General features: G+C 48.3%; 1 protein-coding gene across 4 annotated transcripts in view; it reads right to left on the minus strand.

Moving 5' to 3' along the window:
• Positions 1 to 22627, minus strand: part of ETS1 (ETS proto-oncogene 1, transcription factor) — a 66429-nt gene that overhangs the window by 40686 nt on the left and 3116 nt on the right. For 2 of the 4 annotated variants that reach the window (XM_010723578.3, XM_010723577.3), the window contains exons 2-3: positions 19615 to 19697; positions 18037 to 18181 (exon numbers count right to left, since the gene is read on the minus strand). In XM_010723578.3, coding sequence (XP_010721880.2) covers positions 18037 to 18181; positions 19615 to 19697 — 228 coding nt within the window. Of the gene's footprint in view, positions 1 to 16122; positions 16226 to 18036; positions 18182 to 19614; positions 19698 to 22627 lie in introns of those variants that run through there. The other 2 variants (XM_010723582.3, XM_010723581.3) reach the window with 2 other exon arrangements.

The raw sequence follows: 22627 nt of genomic DNA on the forward strand, positions 1-22627 counted from the left end.
CGCGTTGCGGCACCGCGCGTCCCGTTTCCACGCGGGGAAAAAGATCTCGAGGCGTTATTTTCTCCCTATCGATGCCCTGAGATGCGCGCAGCGCGGAGCCCTGGCTGCCCACGGGTGATCGCGACGCGCTGAGTGCCAGCCCGGGGTGTGCGGCACGCTCGTGTGCCAGCAAAGAGGGCTAGTTCAGGTGGGATTTGTGCAGGTGGGAGTGCAAACGGGTTTGGGAACGGATAGAAAGATGCAAGGTGAGTACTGTGCCAGCATGTTGTGAGCTTAACAGAAGAATATCGGTTTTCACATAAAATACGTTTTATTATATTTGGGTAGCAAGAACTTCAGACCACAAACGGCAGAGCAGAAAGGAGATTATGACTCACAGATGTCAATTTACCGGTACAAGTGTAAAAAAAAAAAAAATTAGCAACCAGCTTTTGTGGTTCTCTATCTCAGAAAGTCTCAGCAGTTGGTGACACGCTGGCAGGGACGCAGCAAAGCTGGGCCCCGGGGCTGCAATGGGGCGAGGGGTGAGTTTGGGGCTGCTCACCCCAGGATGAAAAGCAGGGCACACGCACACATGTACAACAGGAACCCCCAGCGTGCTTCAGCTGCAGATGCAAATGTTAGAGCTCAGAAGTGTTTCTAGCTGCTTCAGCACTGCCTATCTCATTCACCCAAGGTGTATTTATAGAAGAAATGTCTGTGGAAATAAAAGAAGCTGTGAGGTGCCGGGGCCAGAATTGCAGAGCTTGATGCTCACTCACACAACAGCTGTTTAACCGAGGCAGACAGCTCAGGCTGTTTGAACACCAGCAAAGCACGGCAGGCAGTGAGATGTGCCTGAAAGTTCAGCCTGGGTGCCTCACATTTGTATTTCCAGTTCACTCTCCACTTACAAGTTCAATTCCTCACTTTTACAGAAAACCTATACTGGTGATTCACCAGCACCCTGTGACCAGAGAAGATGCAGCACCCAGTCAACCTCCTGATTTCTGCATGCTTTTTCAAGCTCTGAGCAGTGCTGGGTGCTGCAGGCAGGGCACGAGAGCTGAGCACCCTCATTTGCAACAAACCACACATATCTGAGAGGGTGGCTGCAAGAATAAAACTTGGTCCCCCCTGCACCTGCACCTGCACTTGCACCCCCCTGCACAGGATGAAAGACTTGTACCTGTCCTGCCTTGGTGTTGTTTATCCCCTTATACAATGGATAGTAATGATTGAAGGAAGAAACAGTAGAGAGGAGCCAGAGAAAGGCTGGCTGCAATGTACAGTGGGCAGCAGGGAGAGGCTGGGAGAGTGCATGCGTGCTGCTGTGGGGGGAGCAGCCCCACAGCTGGCTGCAGCCTCCTGGCCAAGGTGAAGCCATCAGAAAGCACCTGCGGCCCCTATGGCCCCACTGTTCCCCCTCTAGTGCTTGAGAACCCGCGGTGCTCAGGCTGAGTGCAGCCTCCTGCAGCAAACCACAATCCCCAGGCTGAAAGAGCAGGCACGCAGCGAGGCCGTGGTGCCGTGCGTAAGTGAGAGCTGATGGGGACGAGCTGCTGACACCATGCAGAAGGCTCCCACGAGCGGGGATGCTCCTGGATGCAGCAGAGGAGCTGCTGCTGGGATGAAAAAGCTGAGCAGAGAAGGCATCAGCTGCCTCTCAGGTGTCTGGGCTTTAGCCCTGCTCCCGTGGGCTGGTACATTTGGCTTGGCCTCTCCTGCGAGCATTACAGACTGGCTGAAGTCCAGCGCACCTGTATTGAGGCTCCCTCTCTTCTGGACCAGTACAAAGGCTCTAATAAAGATTGTTCTTGCAGCTTGTGTGATTTTTATCAGAGAAGATGCACACACTCTTGGCATGCCGTCTCAGTGCTGATCCTGCAGAGCTGATGACATGAAGCCACAGCTTGGTGTTGCATGGCTGTGGGGGGCTCTGAGCACCCACAAACTCCTGTTTTGATTTGCAGGACAATGAGGAGTGCTTCCAGGACCCCAGCACTGGGGCAACAAAGCTCAAAGCAGAAGGAAGGTGGGAGAAAAGAAGAGAGAGGCTGTGGACAGAAATTTCCTCCCAGGGCAGCTGAATCTCTCCTTCAAACTCGACTCCATCCTAGCGACTGCCTTAATTTGTGTTCACTTCAGAGCCTGCAACATGAAAGCCCTGGCTCTGAACTCCAGCTGAGCCGCTCAATAGCTCAGTGTTCACAGAAGGCATGGAAGGAATCCATTGATTAGTTTCTTCAGCTGGGATGTGACCATTTGGAGTCCAAGACCTGCCAAACATGACTTTGCCTCAGCAACTGGTTCCTATTTGCTGCTTACAGGCTTCAGAAAAATCTTTCCTCTTCAACATCCAAGACTCACCCTCCTTTTCCATTCTGTTGCTCTTCAACATTAATATCTGTTCATCTTCTCCCCTGTTGAGGGAGGATGCTGGGCTGTGGACAACAGCACTCCTGCCATTAATACAGTCAAAAGATTTTGCTGTCGATCGGAGATAACCATCTGCCCTCCCTCCACAATGCAGCCCGATTGTTTTTCAACAGTTTGGAACAAAGAAAGGACAGGCAATAATGCCACATTGTTCCAGGGATGCTGACTAACCTTGGTTTAAATGAATAATAATTATTATTCATTTAGAGTTGAGGAAAGGTATGAGGACACCAGAGACCTTCTGCAGTGTGGACACAAGCTCTCCCGAGCTGGGGCCGGCCCTTTCCATTAGCAGGGCCAGATCCACTCCTGCTGAGTCTTTGCAAACTGGCAGCTGTGGGCTCTCCTCCAGATGTTGTGTCTGGGAAGGCTCCTTGGGTTTGCCCACCTCCTTGCTGCTGCCCTGGGAGCCTCTACTGCTGGGTGAGCAAAGGTGCTTTCCTAGCCCCAAAACACTGCCAGCTTTGGGGTGAACACAGCGGCTACGTAAGAACGCAGAGCCACACCACCCAGCTGTTATGGACAGGAAATGAAGAACACCATAACCAATTAAAACTGCAGGGGGATATTTATGGCAGAATGTAATTAGCCAAATTGGAGCCTTCCCCAAAACTACCATGGGATTTTTAATGACTTCGAGCGGTCAGAGCCTCGGTTTGATGCTTTGTCAGGCAAACAATAACCAGAGGGCAGGAGACAAAAATCGGGAGCAAAGAGGAAGAAAGAAAAAAGTGTTATGCAATTCCAGGGAGAAACGGAGACATGAAAGGACTTACGGCAAAGGGTCATTGTTGGAAAGAGCAGCAGCCACCACTCCAAGAAAGGAAAGAGCAGGGAGGTGGCTCTGGGCGTGGAGGTGGCCCACTGCAATGAGAGGAAGGAGCAAGCAGCTGCCATGACTTTTCCCCAGGGAGATACCTTTCCTGGAATTTAAAATTATATGAGAAATTCTTTCAATCGCCATAATAGCTGGGAAGCATTTGAGCGAGTTGCTATATGCTGGTAAAGAGAGGCTGGGTTAGTAGTCCTGATGACAGCAGCCTCCCCCTGTTGGCTAAGCAGCCGGCACGCAAATAGAGCCCGTTAACCAGCACGTGTTGTGTGCCCTGCAATGCTGGCTGGGAAGGCTCTCACATCTCATGTGTGTGGGCAGGAGACGGTGACCATCATGAAACGCTGGCTGCTCTGTGGCCCAGATGGCTGCAGCCCCCGGGGTCCCATGGCTGCTCCAAGCCCAGAGTCACGCAGGGTTCCCGTCCTCCGCACCACCTGCCCTAAAAGCAACTTTCTGTTCGTGCCGCAGAGGCTGCAGAATTCAGTCCTCAGCTCAGCCCAGAGCAGCCCAGACGCTGCCACAATAACGTCCTCTGATTGCCCTCCGGGTGCGAGTGGAGGAAGCCGCCTCCGAGCCTCCTCGGCTCCTGCTCTCATTAGCTTCCCAGCGGAGATGGCTCACAAAAGCATCTTTGTGGCCAGCGCGGCGGCAGGAACCCAGCGCAGAGCCCCACAGCACAGCGCTGGTCAGCGCACCCTGGGTACCTCAATCAGCGCTCTCACAAGCTGCTTGAGCATCTTCGAGTGTCTCCTGCTATTGGCTTGCCAGCGATCCCATGCTGCTTCATAACCTGATTAGCTGATGTGAGCTGGAGCGATGTAATTCTGCCTTGAATTTCGTTGGTGGGGGTGCTGTCACTCACTCGTTGCCTTGCTGGAAGAGCTGGCTGGATGGAAAATCCTCGTAAGCTGTTCTGCAGTGCTGTTTGCTCTCTGTACATTTTCCCTTTCCTCCCCAAGTGACAGCACTGAGTTTTTGGTAAACGGGACCTGATGTTTTTGCTGTTTAACTCGTGATACTCACAGTTACCCCCAGCACGCACGACTAAAGCACATCAAACCTCATTTGTTGGACCTCTCGTCTTCGGTCAGAGCTCAGGCAGTCTCCTCCACAACAGAAGTAAATGGCTGAGACTTAAGGAACAAATCTCTGATCACTTCATATTCACTGATCTCCAGCAGCAGAGGTTACTGAACCCATTTTGGCTGGTCCCTGAAATCCCCATCCCTGGGAAACAGGTGAGGTATCACAAAGGAAAAGCAATGGGATTATCACTAATTCCCCAGTGAAGTCAATCTGGACAGCTGGATGCTATTCACCAACATTTCTGTGTTCATTCAATGTTTCAGAAACAACAACAAAAGCCAAAACTTCAAGAAATATCAAGCAACAGCTGCATTTTGTTTTCATGGAGGTGCCAGGAGCCTCAAAAGCACCTCTCAAGGACCAACCATGCAGCGCCAACCCCCAGGGTACAAATTCAGAGCCTGAGAAATGGCAGCCACCAGGAAAACACGCCTGCACACAGATGGTTGGAAGTGGTCAGCACAGGGGAGTCAAACACTGGAGTGCAGTGACCCTCAGGTTAACTCTGTGGCCAGGACAGAGAGGCTCAGGAGATGGGAGTTTAATTCCTGGTCAATATTTCCACATGACCTCTTACAAACTTCTGTGCCTCCATCTCCCTTGTTTAACGGAAGGATGCTTTCTCACTTCACAAAGGGACCATGACAGGGTCAAACCATGGAGAGATTGGAGGAGACAACTCAGGGCAGACCAGGATTCCCATCTCCTGGTGTGCAGGATTCTGGGACTTACAGACACCATGTCCACGATGGCCAAGGTCTCTGCAACCCAAACAAACGTCCCACCTCAATCACAACAGGTGCTTATGCAAAATCTCTCAGAGATGGGCATAATTTGCCTATGTACACCATGCTTGCAGCACATGTTTATGGGGAATTATGGGATGGAACTCCCAGCAATCAAACCCTGGAGCTGCCCACCCAGATACGGCGCTGGCAGGGACGCTTCTTGGGTGAAGGATTCTCCCATATGAGTGTTTCAAAGAGGAAAACCCTCGCCGTGCGTTGGAAACCTCCTCGCTCCCAATTGTCTCAACTTGGCAGCCGGGCCTGATAGTGAATGAACGACAGAGAAATATTCCGCTCTACACGTGTTTGGGTTTTTCGGGTGGTTTTCTTGGACAGCGATCCTGGCTCTACAACAATGCCCGTCTTGTTCTGCCCCGCGCTACAGAGCAGGCTTGAATAGATCTGTCTAAAATTATAAGCGGGCAGCCCCTGGGCTCTGCGAGATCACAGGCCACATGCTGGGGTTGAACAAAGGCTCTGCTATTTCCTAACAATTAGCCCAGCTAAAAGGACATCTATCTCCTTCTATTAGAGCCACCACGTGCCTCCCAGTCAGTCCATTGTGAAGCTAATTAAATAACACGCCTCTCTCCCCATGAGGGTCTCCTGATTAGCTCGCCTCAGCCCTAAATCCTCACTGGTGTAAATGGGCAAGAGACAGCTGGTCGGTAGGAGCCTGCGACTCCGAGCATCGTCACTCATTATGTAGCTATCATCATCACCAGTTATTTCGGTTTTTTAATTATCTCCTGAAAGCTGTTGAATGGAGATGGAGAGATAGAGGGGGTTCGGCCCACTAACCGGCTCTTTCCCTCCATACTTGCCCCCTGCTTGCAGCACAAGTTGTGCAAATAGCTGATTTATTTGTGTTTTTTCTGGCTTGCTGGTAGCCAGAGGAAAAAAAAAAAAGGAGACATAAATATTTTTTCTAAATACGTTCTATGTTAAAGCAAACCATTTTCTTTTTCCACACGTTCTTCATTGGGCTAACATAGCAAAAAGAAAGCAAGCAGGAAAAATCATGTGTTGCTCAACCTGAGCTTCAGCTTTTCGTTTTTGTACTGCTCAAGTACATTTAAACAAAAACATCAAAAATAACCTCTCAACAAACCCTCTTTGCACTCAGTTCAGCTCTCCAAGGAGGCTCCTGTGGCAGGGGTAGGGCTCAGGTGCAGATGAGCTGAAACGCATTTGTATTTTTAGCTGGGGAGCACAATCCATGTTTTAGCAACATTGAGATGAAACAAAAGATGCTTCTGTGTTGTAACACGGCGCTTGGAGTTTCCTCCAAGTCTGAAAATTCATTCTGATTACTCAGAAAAAAAATCACTCAGGCATCACCATCAAACATCCCAGGAGCTGAATGAAGTTCCCTTGGTGTTCAAGGGAAGCAGGGCCATCAGCACCCATCCCTTGTCCTCGTGATGTCAGCTTGAGTCCATGGGGTTAACGCTGCTCTTTGCAAAGCCCAACTGCACCTGCTCCAGCAAGCAGCTTCTCTCCTCATCTCTCCATCCCAGTTCTTCAGGGGCAGCTAGGTTTGCAGCACCATGAGCACACAGCCTCACACAACGGCACAAAACTGCTAAATCACTCCAGATGTTCAACACCTTCCCCTCACCGCTTCCCACACGCTCCCCAGACCCGGAAGAAATACAACATCCCTCTGCCAAGTCTACAGTCAGCAATAGTTGCAAATATTACCTTTACCTCCTTTAAATCATTATTTTCCACCCTTGGCTATTTAAATCATTATTTTCACACCGAGAACATGGCTGGAAAACTGGAATGTGGGTCAGAAGACTAATGAGCTGATTTCCTGTGGACCTTCGGCTCCAGGACTGCAACAGCTGGACCTGCTGCTCCAGCCAGAGCTAGTTCCACCCAAGGAAAACAGAAAGACCCCCAGCCTCAGCTCTGGTCATGGGGAGGCAGTGGGAGGAAGGGCACGGAGGAGGAGACAGATCTTGGTTTTGTTCTGATGGGAACAAGAGGAGCTGACTTGAAGCTCGCTCCTGTTTTCCAAGCCCACGAGCTGCCCTTGCTGCTCACAGCAATGCTGGGCAGGAGCCTCCGCTGGAGCCTGGGTGGGAAAGTGCTGGGAAGCCTTAGAAGTGCATCAGAGCTTGCCAGGAAATATATTAATTAGCTCGTATGTGTGTGTGCACATCCATAGAGTTTTATTGTAAAAAGCACAGGGAGAAACTCGTTGCTGTCAGAACTATATTCCCCCTATGCTCAGGCAGTGCAAACATTTTTCATCAAATAATCAAATTTTACAAGGCTACATGAACAGAGCCAGGTAAATTGTCATTCAAAGATGCTACATGACTTGCTTGAAGGCCTACCAGGGGCAAGTCCCAGAGTGAAGCCCAAAGCACAGCTTATGTGTAACCTACGAGTACAACACACAGCCTTCCAGTCACACTTTCAAACCCAAACAGGCAGGTCTGACTGCTTCACTCATCACAGATGTACAGAAAAGGGCAAAAGCCCCCCCCAAAAAGCTTCTGTGTTAACTGCCTGCCTCCCCTCACCCAGCTAGTGCCCTTTATCCCAAGGGGACAGGAATGGCTCTGCAAGCCACTTGATTAATAAGAACCCAGGGGGGAAAAAATCGTTTATATAACCTCGTCTTCTCTAAACTTCCTAAGTGCTGTAGAAAGTGGCTGCCCTGGAAACCCAAACTAGAAATGAAAAATATTATCTCTTCCATTTATAAACATCTCCAGTGCTAATGAAGTGAGGAAGTGCAGCACCGGGGAGGGGAGCGTCAAGATGCACTTGGCAGGTGTGGGAGAGCCCCACGAAAACCATTTTGTCTCAGGTGGGTGAGGAGGGGAAAGTCTTCCTGCCACCGTCTGCTGCTAACTGCAGCCTGCAAGGCCCCAGGGAAGGATGTCAGAGGACTGATGGTTATGGAAGGATCTGCTACACCAAACACAGAGACAGACAGAGAGCCTTACTAGGTGTAAATGTGGGGGAAAGGAAGATAGGGTGATGTGCAACGAGACAGGAGCAGATTGATGAATCCTAAAAACAGCAGTTTCTATGGCTTGAAGCTGTAGCTCAAATGAAGCTATAGCTTGGATGAAGCATTACAACCTGACAGATGGAAAGGAGAGCACAAGAATCCCTTTGCAGAAACTTTATGGCTCAAACTGGGATGCTTCCGTATGCCAACAGAGCTGATTGAACCGTTTCACTAAGTAATTCCTAGGAGTGATCCAGGTTGACCTCTTGGGTTCAACCACCCTCAGCCCTGCAGCCCCTCAGGTCTGAATCTGAGAGCAAAGGAAGCATTCTGCAGAACAGCTCAACGTATTTCCCCATTTTCTTTCTATGTTGGCATTTCCCACGGAGATTTGTTTTTGCACCAACACAGGCAGCAGCAGAAAAAGCTGAGCTTTGCCTGGAAATGTTTGGTTTTCGCTTTGACAAAATATTGATGATTTCTGCAGAACAATCCATCACTTTTTGCAGTTACAAATGAATAGAAGAAAGTCAAAAAGCAGTATTTCATCTAGGTAGGGATTGAGCTGACACCTAGCTTGGAATTCAACACAAGAGTAAGGCAAAGCAGGCTACCAGGCTGCCTCGTTATCTTGTCACTTTGATTACTGTGAAGCAATGGAAGCTGCTACTACTTTCATGTAGTAGCTGTTTGCCTGGATAGAAACACAACAGGAGCTGCCAGACAAAAGGAGCATCTGGTCTGGTAGGGCTGGGCAGATGTAAAGCAGGGAAGAGAAGATTTTGTTGTCCCTGGAGATGTCTCACAGCACACAGGTACCCCAGGCTCACAGCATGGTGAAGAACTGGACCAGGGCAGGACTAAGATGCCAGTTTTATTTCTATCACTACTTTCCATAGTTATTCATGCCCCTTTAGCCTGCAGAACTAGGCTGAAATGCCCCAAGCACAGGCTCTTCCACAAGATGCCTGGAACTGACTAAATTAGAAGTTTTCCATGAGCAAGCTCCCTTGGGGCAAATCCTTCTTTTTTTCCTATTTTACCTCAACACTGACATCAGTCTGGCCAAAATGAGTGCCCTCTGCACCTCGTGAACTTGGGATATGGAGAGTGAATCATACGAACTGGAGAGAAAAACATTTCAGTCTCCTGAAAAACCTTCACCGATAAGAAGTAGTTTGGGCCACTACTTCCTAAAATCACGTCTCCACTTTGGTGGAGCAATTTATTCTGCTCCATTGCACTCGTGCTACGGAAAGCACAAATAACTAGAAGTGTTTTTGCCATGTACTGCTGCTCACACAACATATGCCATGTCAGCGGCCTCGTTTCCCTTTCCAGGAAGGGAAGTCATGTCATGAACTGTCAATCTTTATTATATGGCTTTTCAGTGCACGTATCCAATACTCTCGCTGAAATCAATGGCAGCATTCCCACATAGCAGGGCAGAGGCAGCCCCTTTCCAGTCAGGCTGCAGTTAGCTTCAGATTTAAGGTTGGATCCTGGTCTGGAATCCTCACCTGCCCTTGCAGCGTATGGTGGAAGAAGGAGAAGTCCCAGAAGAGGAGCCCTGCCTCTGTGAGATGAAGAGACCACAGCTCTCAGACACAGCTCTCTAAGGGTTGACCAGTGCCGACAGGGAATCTCCCAGCATCAAGAACGAGCCCATATGCAGATCCCACCCCAGGCTTTCCCTACACCTCCTGCAAGCCATTGGGAAGCCAGCAAGCCTCTCACTATTCCATTCTGCGTCTATTCCATTCAGTGAGGAGAAACCCTCTTCCCAAGGTTCACACACAGCCTCGTTGGCCCTGCCTGCTGCCGGAGGCAGCTTGTATTTAATTCATTGTGAAATAGCCAACAATTGACCCACTGCAACAGTTTCAAAGCCTATTGATACAAAACCCCACAGGGGGAGGCCCATCCGGAGGGCTGTGTAAACTCCAGCACGTGTTCGGCAGGCTATACATAGCTGTAAGGAGACAGTCACACCAATGGCTTGGGATTGGTTAAGATGGCTTTTTGCTGTGTTGGGTTTTTTAAAGCAATATTGAGCTCTTGTACAATGCTGTTCTCCAGAGACTTCCTGCTACTTGCCTGACCTCGATGAATTAAGTATTGCCATAAAATGTGCAATTAATTAATCATCTGCATCTCCAACATGAGAAATTGCCACACAGCGACTACAGACAGCCTTGTAAATGGTTTAGACATCGCTCTGGTGGAAATCAGCACACTTTGGATGTCTGAAGACTTTCTTAAGTTGTATAGTCAAGGTCTTCCAAACCTCAGCTGTTAGACCCAATGACCTCAGTCAGACATGCTAAGGGATGCCATCTCTTATAGGACTTTTGGGGAATATTGGACCTAATCCCATCCTTCCTACCACGTGGCTCCAAGCATGGTCTTTCTCCTTCCTGCTCCCCATCTACCAACCTGCATACAAGCTCTCTGAGCTGCATGTGGCACAGGATATTTCAGTCCTCCTGAAGGTGTCTGTCTGCTTGAAATACCAAGACAGACAGACGGGCCATCCTCAGACATCTCGCTCCCCTCCCCAAGTGTCTGACAGCATGGTTTCTCAGAGCGTAGTGATGCAAATAGCTCAGATAAGGCTCAGATAAAGTATCTAAGCTCTCCAGGCTTATCTGAGCTGAACACCAGCACCAAAAATTCTGAAATTTGCCCTGTGGGACTATCTCCATACAGCCTGATTGCCATCTGAAGCTTCAGCCTCCAGAGGCTGCAGGAACAGCTCCTGTTCAAATGCATTCTTGAGATAGCGGGGTGGGACACAGCAGGTCTGCAGTGCTCCCCTATCATCGCTATCTGGGGATTTTCCTTCTGGTGGAACACTGCAAGAGCCTGGTTGATGGCTCAAGGAACCGGTGATGGCACCTTTCACCACCAACACTTACACTGTAACAGATGAGGTAAAGCCTTCTTCAGCAGCATCACTGGAAAGATCACTTTACCCTGACTACAAAGTTCTCAGTGTTGGTTTTTCCTTTCAGCTGTGTCTCTTTGGGGTAACTGCTAGCAGAGGGAAGGCTTGCAAGGAGAACACACACACAAGGTGCTGAAATTCAGCTATGAGTATCTTGCTAAGAATGAGATTCCCAAGGAAGCCAAGGAACTGGGTGTAAAACCCATCTGGGCTTCACTGCAGATCTGTGCCTGGCAGTATACAAAGGGGTCAGCAATCACAGCAAGGATGAAACAGACTCACAGTGATAAACATTCATGCTTAAAGATCCAGCCTTTCTGAAACCCAAGTAACTGCAGCAGTCTTAAGACATGTGAGACCAGATAGCAAGTATCCTTTTATAGTGGGCAACTAATAGAAGACAAGGCAAGTCCAAGGCAAGGCTTAGAGAGAGTAACTGGATATCTTTGTAAAGCTGGTACAAAGGGCTGTGAGTTCACTCACACCTGGGTGATAGCTATTCTTTGTCTTAAAGGAGCACCAACGGTCCCCCATTCCACACACAGATCCCATATGCTGTGTACAACAAATACAGGAGTAAAAGTAGGAAGGATTCCAGCCCAAAGGGTCTGCAACCAAGTCAATGGTAATCTTACAATTATACACCTAACACAATTCTAACAAGAATTAAAAGCCCTCTGAAAAAACTTTCAAAGGTCTGCAGATATTGCCCCCAAATCTTGCTGATCCAAGCAGAGAAAGATTTTCTTTCTGTAGATGTCTGCAACAGAGTTCTCAGGCAAGAATAGCTATGAAATTCTATAGGATGGCTCATAAACCATAAGGAAAAAAAAAAGCCCACTTAATTTCCTACTAAAAATTCCCAACAACTCATTCCCAAAGGGCCAGCATGCCAAAGGGCCCCTGCAGAGCGTTGGCTTCCCTTCTGCATCAGCACTTGGCTCTGGCCATAAACCAGGGAATGAGGGGAAAAGCACGTGGGCAGGCTCTGAGCTCCTCAGCTCAGCTGTGTTGGCAGCACCAGGGTTAACCACGGCAGCACCCTGTAATGCAATGATTTCTGGTTTATTTCAGCAGGGGAAGTGTGTCCCAGCCTGATTAGCCCAATGGTTTCCTCTTTTCCCATAACCTCCAGACCCCCATGGCCTAAGTGTTTACTTTCTGAAATAAAAAATCTGCTAGTGTTTTTCTTTTTTCAGGGCATGTGTATTTTGGGAGGATTCGGGGGGAGGAAAGTGGAGAGGGGGAGTTGAATGGGATGGGAGGCTTGCATACACCTCCCTTCTCTCTCCCACCCCTCACCCTCAGCTCCTTTCCAGCTGCAACCTCTGAGCTGAGACTTCTGGCTGCAGTGCAAGAGAGGGAGAGAGAAACGTATTAATGAGAGTTCAGTCTCTTGCTTCAGCAGCCATAAACACAGTGAACATCTGGAGGGAGAGAGAGGTGCTTCGCGCTGCCAGGAGCTGAAAGAAACAGGCTGTTTGCAGAGCCCCAGCCCCCCATGTTCTCCACATCCCCTTCTGCCTGTCCTGCACAGATCCACACTGCATTGCCCAGCCACAAATAGAAGCTGGCTTCGTGCTGCCCTCCCAGTTCCTTACCAGCACAGAACCCTCTGAGGGCACTGCAGTGGGAAGGACTGGCCACGTGCAACCCAAAGTCCCTGGAGAGGTTTCTCAGCTGCTCAGTGCCCCCAGAAGAAAGCACTCATGGGTCCCAGCACGCTTCTGTAGGCAAACAAGGTTGGGAAAGCACAACGAGGCATCTGTGCTTTGTGTGGCCTTGCTCAAGAAAGAGCAGAGTGTCACAGGACAGCATTATCCTCTGAATAAACAAATGGGTGCACTCAGTGGTTCACTCCATTTCTACAGAGGGACCTGTTCTACTCCTAGATCAACTCGATGCAAAACATTCACAGTCACCATCAGGACACTGAGGAACAGTGCATCACCCCATTCCTTTCCTCTTGGACTCTACATCAAGTGAACCCTTCCCTACACACCAAAGACACCAGTACTACTGCTCACATTTCTGATGTTTCTGGTGCAGTGTTTTAAGAGCATCTCGAGTTTTCCCTCTGAGCTGAGCTCTAAATCCCCTTTCAGAAGGTGGCCCCCCACAAATTTGTAGGTATCACTCCCCCCAAAAAGTATAACACTCTTCCAGTTTTCACCCAGCACCATCCCCTGTTCAGACCACAGTTCATCCCCACAGCAGCTGATCTCCAGCTGACACAAGTCTGCAGCTCAAGTGGGAAAAGAGCTCAGTGCTCATTCTCTGGTGACAACCCAAAGTGAAGGGATCTCCCTTGGGCTTTGTCTCTGTGAGGCAAGACAGGGATTTTTCCAGGGTCAGGCAGGAAACAAATAAAAAAGTGAAAGCCTGGATTTTTGTCATTCCCTTGCTTCAGTGCAAATAAACCTCCCCAAGTCTTGACTTGCAGCAGGTTACAACAGGGGATGTAGAGGGAGCAAAGCTAGGTATCACAGGGTCACCTGCACATGCTTTCCTCACCTGCAGAACAAAGATCTGCACAAATCAGATACCAATTACTTCCCACTAATCTGGAGAGCAAACCAGTAGCAGTTCAGCATCCTACAGAGTGCCCTTGCAGAAGTGCCAGGAGACATAGACACAGGCAGCCCACGGCTTTACAATTCATTCACAAGACATAGAGGGATCTTTTCTCTGCCTCTAGGCTGAAGTAAGTGCCATTGGTGGAGAAAATTGTGTCTGCCCTCCAACAAACCCAGAGTGCCCATTTATAGTAGGTGTGACATGACTTGAACTGCAGTCAATGAAACACCCAAAGACTGCCAGGAAGAAAAAGGGTCAAAGAAACTCATTCTAGCCAGGCTATAAACAGCGCCAGACCCCAAGGCTTATGAGAGGCAGCATCGCCACGCCGGCTGGGGGATGACAACAGAGCCCCGCAGAAAGGCCTCATTCATCCCTTTGCAGAGATGCAGTGGGACATCAGATGAGAATCGGGGTGAGCTGTGAGTTTGGAGGAATGAGTGGCAATGGGTCGGGCAGAGGCATCTGCACAGAGGATTTTGTTTGTGCCTTTTATTGAACGTTGAAACAAATAGTATCTGCCTCCTCGTCCCTCTCAGTAGTGGCTCACCACTTTTTCCACCCACTGCTGTTTCCCTTCACCTTCTTCTACGTCCTCCCTTGCCCACTCCTCATTTATTAGGGAGAGAGGACAGCCGGGCTGTGAGCTGCCTGAGAAGTCCTGCAGGGTCTCACAGCCGCAAGCAGATGTGCGTGCCCTGCGAAGAGACGCCCATTCATCTCTGCAGAGAGCGTGCGGGGGAGGCAGCAGCACAGGGGAGGGGGGGGGGAAGTGTTGGAGGAGGCTGAGAAAAGGAAGGAGGCCACAGTTAAAAATAGGATAAAAGGACATGAAAAAATGCAGATTTTTTTTTTCCCCTAAGCTTCACTTGGAAAATGTGCTGCAGCTGGAGAAGCCATCGGGCTGAGCCTGGTCAGCTTTCACCTTCCCCCTCCCCAGGCTCCCTTCCTCCACGCATGGGTCTGGAAGACAGCCCAGAAAACGCTCACAGAAAGAGCTTCCCTCTGGGGATCTCCACCAGGACCCAGAAGAGTAAAGAGCAGGTCTTGTGGCATAGGAGGACAAGATGGGGAAAAGCAGAGAGAGTTTGTGATGGATGCAGGAGGTCTCCACGTGATTTCTGCCTGCAATGCACTCCAAGCTGAGAGCAGAGCTTGGAGAAAGATCACAGCCAGAGTTAGGAGGGTGGGTACAAAGCGAGGGCATCTCCACGTGGTGTGGGGCAATGCAATGTGCTGCAGTGCTTTGTTTCAGCTCCAAAGGCTTTGCTTTCCTGCCAAATCCAGGAAGACACTGCTGTGGCCCAGCCTGTAGGACCAAGACAAGATGTCCATCGAGCACCAGAGAGTTGGATGCAGGGCTGCATTAGGGAGACACACTGCCCCCATGCTAACAAACCCTTTTTTGTGGGCTGAGAGATAATGTGTCCAGATAATATCAGCCACAGACTGGATCAAATTGTCTTCTCTTCACTGTGCCCTCCAACAGCCCTGGGTGATGGGGGTCAGCCTATGGTAATGCCTTCTGTATGTGACAGTGTCTTGGTGCCAAGATCTTTCAAAAGCAGCACCAGCCAAAGAAGCAGGGTCAGACCCACAGCTCTAATCACACCTCTAGAAAACATTTTAATTTCATTCCATGTCTTGCAAAATTCAAACTCAAACCCATTTGTTTGAAGGAAAGCGAGTTCACTTGCCCAAAGGTTCCTCTTAGTGTCCAAAGGCTGCAAGCACCTTCAGTCCAAGTGCGCTAGCTCAGCACAACAATCAGAGAAACTTCTTCCGCCAGAGGCATTTCATCCTTCTCCTGCCATTAACAACAGTTTTATCTCCCCTATCACTAAGCAAAATAAACCAGTTCATAGTGAAAGGGGTTGTCAAAGTGACCTTGGCTCAAAAAACAGCACAGCCAGGACAATGTCAGTGCTGAAATTATGATGCTGCTATCAAATATTTTCCTCCTCTCCATTTTTGTGCCTAACCTTTTATCCAGCAAAAAATATTGCCAGAGAGTAAGATTACGATACTATTGCCCTAAGATTTGGAAATCCCAGTGCTCAGCATGACAGCATCTTTTCAGTGCCTTTGCTGCTTCATGCAGACTCACAGCACCCTTGATTTTGGGTCACCAGATAATGCAGCTAATGAGCAAGTCTCTACACTCCTATTCCCACAGAAGCCAGCTTTCATAGGCAGGCAGTTCTCACTGGTTGTTTTCTAACACCCTTGAGACAAGCCCTTTTACTTGCTATGGACCCAAACGTAGCTGAGTCTCAGGGCCGGCACAGTCCCAACACTTGTACTACAGGTTGTGACAGCAAGCTAACAAATAAGAACTACTACACATCGCTTCCAAGTTCTTGCTGCAGTAAAAACGTAAAATAAAACCCACCTCTCTTCTTATCCTTATCTACAAACTAAATCCACATCAGGCTTTTCTTTATACATATCACCAAATAATCTTAGCAGACGTCAAGCACCATGTAAATAAACTCACCCGAGCTTCAAAGGCAAAATATCTTTCAACAAAGCCAAGCAGTTCTAAAACTTCTAGAAGTGTTGCGGGTTTCTGTTGCGAGAGGATATATTCACACTTGCATTTTCCTTGCTGACTTGTTTCTTTCACCAGCATCAAGACCATGAAAACCAAAATAGCCTCCAGTATACCAGAAGAATAGATGACAAATGGCTTTCATGCACACCCAAAACACAAAAGAGAAATGAAAGACTGTTCCTAGCAGTATATACAAATGAGAATTTCCTCTCATTTAAAATTAGAAACTGCTCTAGACTCTGAAAAAAAAATGGCAGAGCATTAAAATAATAGTAATAATAAGAGAAAGAGTACCACACACTGCAACAGGAAGAAATGAAACGTAATTCTTAGGTACTGCAAGAGAATTAGAGGCCTGTTCTACAAGTCCCAGTGTATTCCAAGTTGGACTCAAACCTGCTAAAGACAGTGACATCTTTTTTTTCAGTGAGCTTTGAACCAGGCTCCAATCTCTGCAGCAAGAAATTTCACAGACCCAGCATGGGGTAATGAAGATGTTGGTTACAGATATGTTGGTCCCTGGAGAGAGTGCTTTCACAGAAAAGGGGAGAGGGTATGGAAAAAAAAAAAAAAGAAAAAAGAAAAAAAATCACACACAAAGAAAACTTTCCAGGCACAGATTTGCAAAATGTTTGAGTAAATCCAAATGCTGCAAGAGCAGATTTCATCAGAGCAGAGCTGACATCACGCTGAGAGAGGTCACCCACAGGAGTTGAGCAAAATAGCTGAAACAAGAACGGCTGGGAATAGACAGCAGAGTTTTTCCTCCAGCCACAGCTCTCAGTTCATCTCCAGCTAACACACAAGTGTTCACCAAAGGAAAAAAAATGAAATGCCTGAATATTTGCCAAGGAGAGATTTCAAATTGTACATTTGACCGCAACAGTCACTGGTTCTGCTGAACTCTTTAGCTGCAAAGAAGTCTCCAAACATCAGGGCTTCTTCCCTCCCAAGGGGCCAATGTGCATAACTAACAAGCCAGGAACAAGTCACAGAAGACCAGCACATGCCATGCAAAAGCTTACATGGGATTTATGTGCTTCACGATAGGCTTATGTGGGACTTAAGTGAAACGTAAACTTCATATTGGCCCTTTGCAAAGGTCACATTCATGCAATTTGAGCTCTTTCATTTCGTTTTGCTGTTGGCCTGTGCCATGGTGTACCTGAGCCCTCCCTTTTGCCACAGAACAGCTGGGAAGCGAGACCTGGTGGTACCTCTTCCCAAGGCTGAATCACTGTGCTGTGGGCAGAGGAAGCCTTCGAGATGTGTGGCACAGGAGCAGCAAACGCAGCACGAGGCAGTGGAAATAGGGCTTGCACTAAAGCCCAAAGCTCTCTGCTCATGTCACACCTTTGGGTACAGACCCAGAGCCCTGAACTGTCAGTTACACAAGCAGCAGCCCAAGCTGAAGTTCTGCTTCACAGGTTGAACAAAGTACAGGGCAAGAATTAGTCACCGGTGATTTTGTAACGACTTTCAAAGTATGAGTGCATTACAGAGCAGCATCATTTAGTCAAAGCCAAGGCACGAGCTTAACTGTAGGCTATATCACAACCACCCAACCCTGACAGCAGAGCACGGCCATGCCCTCCAGCTGCAGCCATATAGCACTGAATATCTCACCACCATCCCCAGGAGGAAGGGGACAGAGACCCCAAATCACTGCAACAGCAGAACTCCGGCTCAGGAGTCCAGGCTCCCCTTCACAGAGACCTCATTACCTTTCCAAAGAAACCAGCTCAAGCCCATACACATGAAACCAGGACATTAAACCAGCCCATCTCCAGGCTGCACCTGGAGGGAGGAGCAGAGCAGCCCTCCCACACTCCGCATCCCCCAGAACAGAGTTCCTACCTGTGCTGTAGTGCTCCAGGCCGGTGGGCACCTCCTGGATGGCCGCCTCGTCCCACGGCGGGCAGCAGGCCCTGGGTGGGCAGCAGACCGACTGAAGCCTGCACGGCATCCAGGGGTCCTCATAGCAGCTGCCAGCACCTTGCTTCTGGGCAGGGGAGGGAGCCACGTCACCTCAGCAGCAAAACAAACCCAGAACCAACCCCTCCCTTCCAGGATAAAATCACAAAGTACTTACCTGACCTGACCCAGAGCTGCCCCAGCTGAGCAGCCAGGGGGACACGGCGGGGTCAGAAAGCCCCTTGTAATATAAGACATGTTATTCACATATATTATCTGCATCTACTTGTGTGTGCTACATAGGCAGGTAGATATATGCATGTGTCTAGTTCTAGGTACAGCTCTCATTATTGGCATTACTTCTAAGTAACGCATATACATGTACAGATAGACAGAAATAATCCCAGGATATCACTTCCATTATGTATATGCACACTCATTACATTTATCTTTATAGATATATCCACCGTACATAAATACATACCATATGTGCACACATAGATGTACACAGATATACCACATTATAGATTTTTACACACGTGCCACATACGTGTATACATCAGTAGAAGAATAGCAACATACGCATACACACAGTCATACATGTAAATAAACTCAGGATGTTTTCATCCGTTCTTTTTTTATTATTAGTTCCCCACATGGAAACAGTTTTGCTTCGTTTCCAATCAATGTTTAAATGCCAAATGCATTCTTGGAACCATTTGAAAGGAAGATACTGAGCTGTGTTAGACATTTTTCATGTCACAGTGGCCTTTTCTTCCTAATTTGGTGATAATTCTGCTTTCTAGCAAGTCTTCTGTATCCCCTGGTGTCCCAGCTCAAAGACACAGCTTACATCTGACCTTGTCTAGTGTCTTTAACACTAGCTGTCATTTCTTTGGAGAAGCATCCATTGATATGATTTCCTCAATAAAGGTCATGTACAAACATAAGGTGATCAGCAGCACAAGGAGCACAGCTCAGGAGCAGCACAACGTACTATCAGACCTGTCCCACAGCTGCTGACATCCATATAGGCATGCCCAGCACTGTATTTTAATCTGTATTTTATACAACTACCCAGCAACTGCCCAAACAAAAAGGAGCTGCTACAGAAGAGGAAGCCCAGTATTTATCAAAAAACTCTGGCCAACCCAGCCAAAGCTTTTCCAAAACCAGGTCTGCTTTGTGCTGATGCTGCTGCATTCATCCACAGCAGGTGAAGGTCAGCGTGTGGAGCGGAGGCTGCAGGACAATGGTTACCCTAACAATCCTCCTCTGACGACAAGCACAGGAAATCCGATGCAACAATCCTATTTCCAGCTTGGGTTTGCAAGCTCAAGAGGTTGAGATAAGCTCTGAGCAAACACTCAGCCTTTGGATGCCGCTCTGAACTACATGGAACCTCAGGATGATTTCGCAGTCAACACCAAGCTGTGTTAGTGAATGGTCTGCCATTGTCACAGCAGCCAAAGAGAAAAGCCACTGCTAGAGATAGAAAAATAACCCCCATCCCTTTCTTACCATCACTCCAGGGCGAGCCAAAGGATAAGGGCCCGTGTTGCCAATGGTTGTGTCCATGTAGTAACTCATCATCTCTGAGGTGCCTGCAGAAATGAAAGCAGACATCATATGCTCTGCTGCAGAAGTCTGGTGTGGTGTAAAAATTGATAGCCTCAGTTAGACCTGCTGTAAAGCCTGTGCTTTCACCCAGCTATGTAAAGGTAGCACCAGGCTGTCAATCTCAGCAACTTAAGGCAGGAAAAGTAAAAAGAAAAAAAAACTGTGTTAATAACTGTTTTTGTGATTGGATGCATTTATACATCAACAATGCAAACAAATCCATTTGTGTGAACTGATGGGAGCTGGACAATGCTGAATGAATTATCACCTAGAAGCTGATGGAGCTGCTGAGAGGGTGGATGAGATCATATTTCCCTTACTGTAAAATTGGTGGGGAATAGTTGCCATCTTTCCCCCCTTACCTCCCTCAATTCATTGAGATCAACAAATTTCCTACAGAAGTTTCATCAGCACCAACCCGTTTCACCAAAAAAAAAACCTTCTCTTTACTCAAGAAAAATCTTCTGTTTGCCTAGATTGTCATTGGTTCTCTATGCTGGAGCTCTCCCTTGCACTGCTGAAATCCAGGGTCTCATTCTGTCATTCCTATCGTGGAACGCACTCCTCTGAGCAAGTCCTCCCACCAGTGCTGCTCCTAGATGCAGCTGTAAGCCACTAGTTAGCCCACGTGCATAGCTGAGGTCTAGTTCTGTTTCATAATAGGTAGATGCTTTTCATCCTCTCCATTAAACACACAACAGAGAACGCAGAATGCATGTTCTGTGTTTGGAAGGATGTAACTTAAAGATGCTGGAAAGAAAAATGGCAGTGGCCTGAGCTCAGAAGGGCTCACTCAGGCTGGGTACAACTTGGGACCAAAGGGAATCACTGTTCTCATCACATTAATACACAGCATCGCCCAATAGCCAGAGGTGCTGCCATGCTCCAACTTTTCTGAGGACACAGCAGCTACAGATCCTCTGAAATACACACCCTTGTATTTCTGCAGACCTCCTGTGCTACCAACTGTGACTGCTGCAGGTGCAAACATCCATCCAAGCCATCCTCCAGAGCCAGCACACCCAGCTCTCTATCTCTGCTCTGCACCCACAGCCCCTGTGGGCACTGCAGCCCCCACCTCCCTGCTCACAGGGCTGGGGCTGCTGTTAGCAAACAGCCAGCAGAGGCAGAGCCTGCCCCAGCTGTGCCTCACTCACCACCTCAGCAACCAGGGACTGCAGATAACGTCTCCCACCACGCACTGTGACTAATGGCCAAATGTGAAACACCTGCATGTATATGTGTATTAAATTATTATCATCATCATTTCCTGCTTGTTATTACTAACTTTTGCTCTAACACTAGTATTATTATTATTATTATTTTTTACTTCTCTTTTTAATTCACAAAACTGAAAACTACCAACGTGCTGAAAGAACAACGGACCTGTTTCTCCTGCTTCTCTTAAAGCAAACTCAAAAGCACACATCTTGCAACTTACTGTGGCTGAGAAACCTTAACTGATCTTAGCATCAGAGCACGCCCTCCCAGCCTGCCCTACCAGGCCTTAAAACACATTGTCTTAAGTCTCACCGCAGCTGGGGATGATAAAAGAGGGTGCAGAACAGCCATCTCTGCAAGTCAGCCAACAGAGGAAAGTCGCTCCACCCCATTCAGTCACACACCTGTCCCTCTGCTCCTAACCTTAAAAGGATGTAACTGCATCACCTAACCATAACCGAATGCCCTCGTGCTCTGAAGTTAGGATCTATGCTGCTAAAGTGCACCAGCACAAGGCACACACTATAGAAACCGTCAGGCTGACCCAAGTGCTCAGCAGCACACAAGGCACGTGTGAGAGCAAGGGGTGACAGCAGTGACACAGCGGTGCCACGAGCAGAGCAGCTCGCTTTTCTGCTTCGCAGCTCCGCAGCAGGCAGTTGGGGCTTGGCTTTGTTTTTTCCCTTTGATCAAGTCACCTACGCTGCACACTGCTCACAAACTGCTTTCATGCCTCGTTGAACACTGTTTGCATTTTTTCTCAGGATGCTGTTGCCAACCAAACCTTCCAGCACAGTGCCACATATTGATACTCAAAGCTGTGGCTGAAGCCTCCTACGCCCAGGGCAAGGCTTCAGGCAATAGAGAGTATGAACAATCAGAAAACTCAACATAATGGAATGGTAATAGAAGAGGTGTAACAATAAAGGGACTAATGCAATAGAAAGGTGTTATAAGGGAAGGAAAAAAGGACTGCTTACTCATCCCCAAAGAGCTAGGAAGAAAACTCTATAAAAAAGGGACCTCCAGAAAGAGCTCCTTCCCCAGTGGCAGTCAGCCCTTAAATGAGCTCCAAGAGAGGGGCAGCCAGGCTCCACCACTTCCAACCACGGAGCTGAATTGCCTTCACCTGTGCTCCCAGGGCTGACCGGGTCCTTTCCCCAGGTGCTCAATCAGTGATTCAGGCTGGGACTCAAAAGTTTCCATACCACAACATTAGTACAGACCAGTAATGCAGCACCAACAGCTCCATCCCAAGTCCCAGTCAACAGAAAAGGAACCACTAGGAGAACTGTGCTCTGGAGATATAGGTGTGCAAAGCCAGCAATGAGGGGCAAGTTAAAAGCAGAGAAGGAGCTCAGGAGAATTTGGTGCAGGCTGATTTTAGCAGAATTTCCACCACTTCCCATAGGAAACTACTTCACAGCCCAATACATCTCTCGCTGTCAGCAAGTTTCCCTGATGGTTGAGCCATGTTTTTCTTCTCTTGAGCTTCCTCTAATAAGAGCCTAAATAGCTCCTCTCCTCCCCTTGGATGCCATTAGAGAGCTTTAATGACCACTCAGGAGCTTGCAGCTGAACTAAATTCAATGACAGCATCCCTTGTGTCAGGTAACTTGGCCAAAATTGAGGAAATCACTGCAGATTTACACCAAGATAATTGAGATCCGCAGTTTGCTGCAAACTGTTAATA

This window comes from Meleagris gallopavo, chromosome 26 (genome assembly GCF_000146605.3).
Source record: "Meleagris gallopavo isolate NT-WF06-2002-E0010 breed Aviagen turkey brand Nicholas breeding stock chromosome 26, Turkey_5.1, whole genome shotgun sequence".
In the NCBI taxonomy this organism is placed as follows: Eukaryota; Metazoa; Chordata; class Aves; order Galliformes; family Phasianidae; genus Meleagris; species Meleagris gallopavo.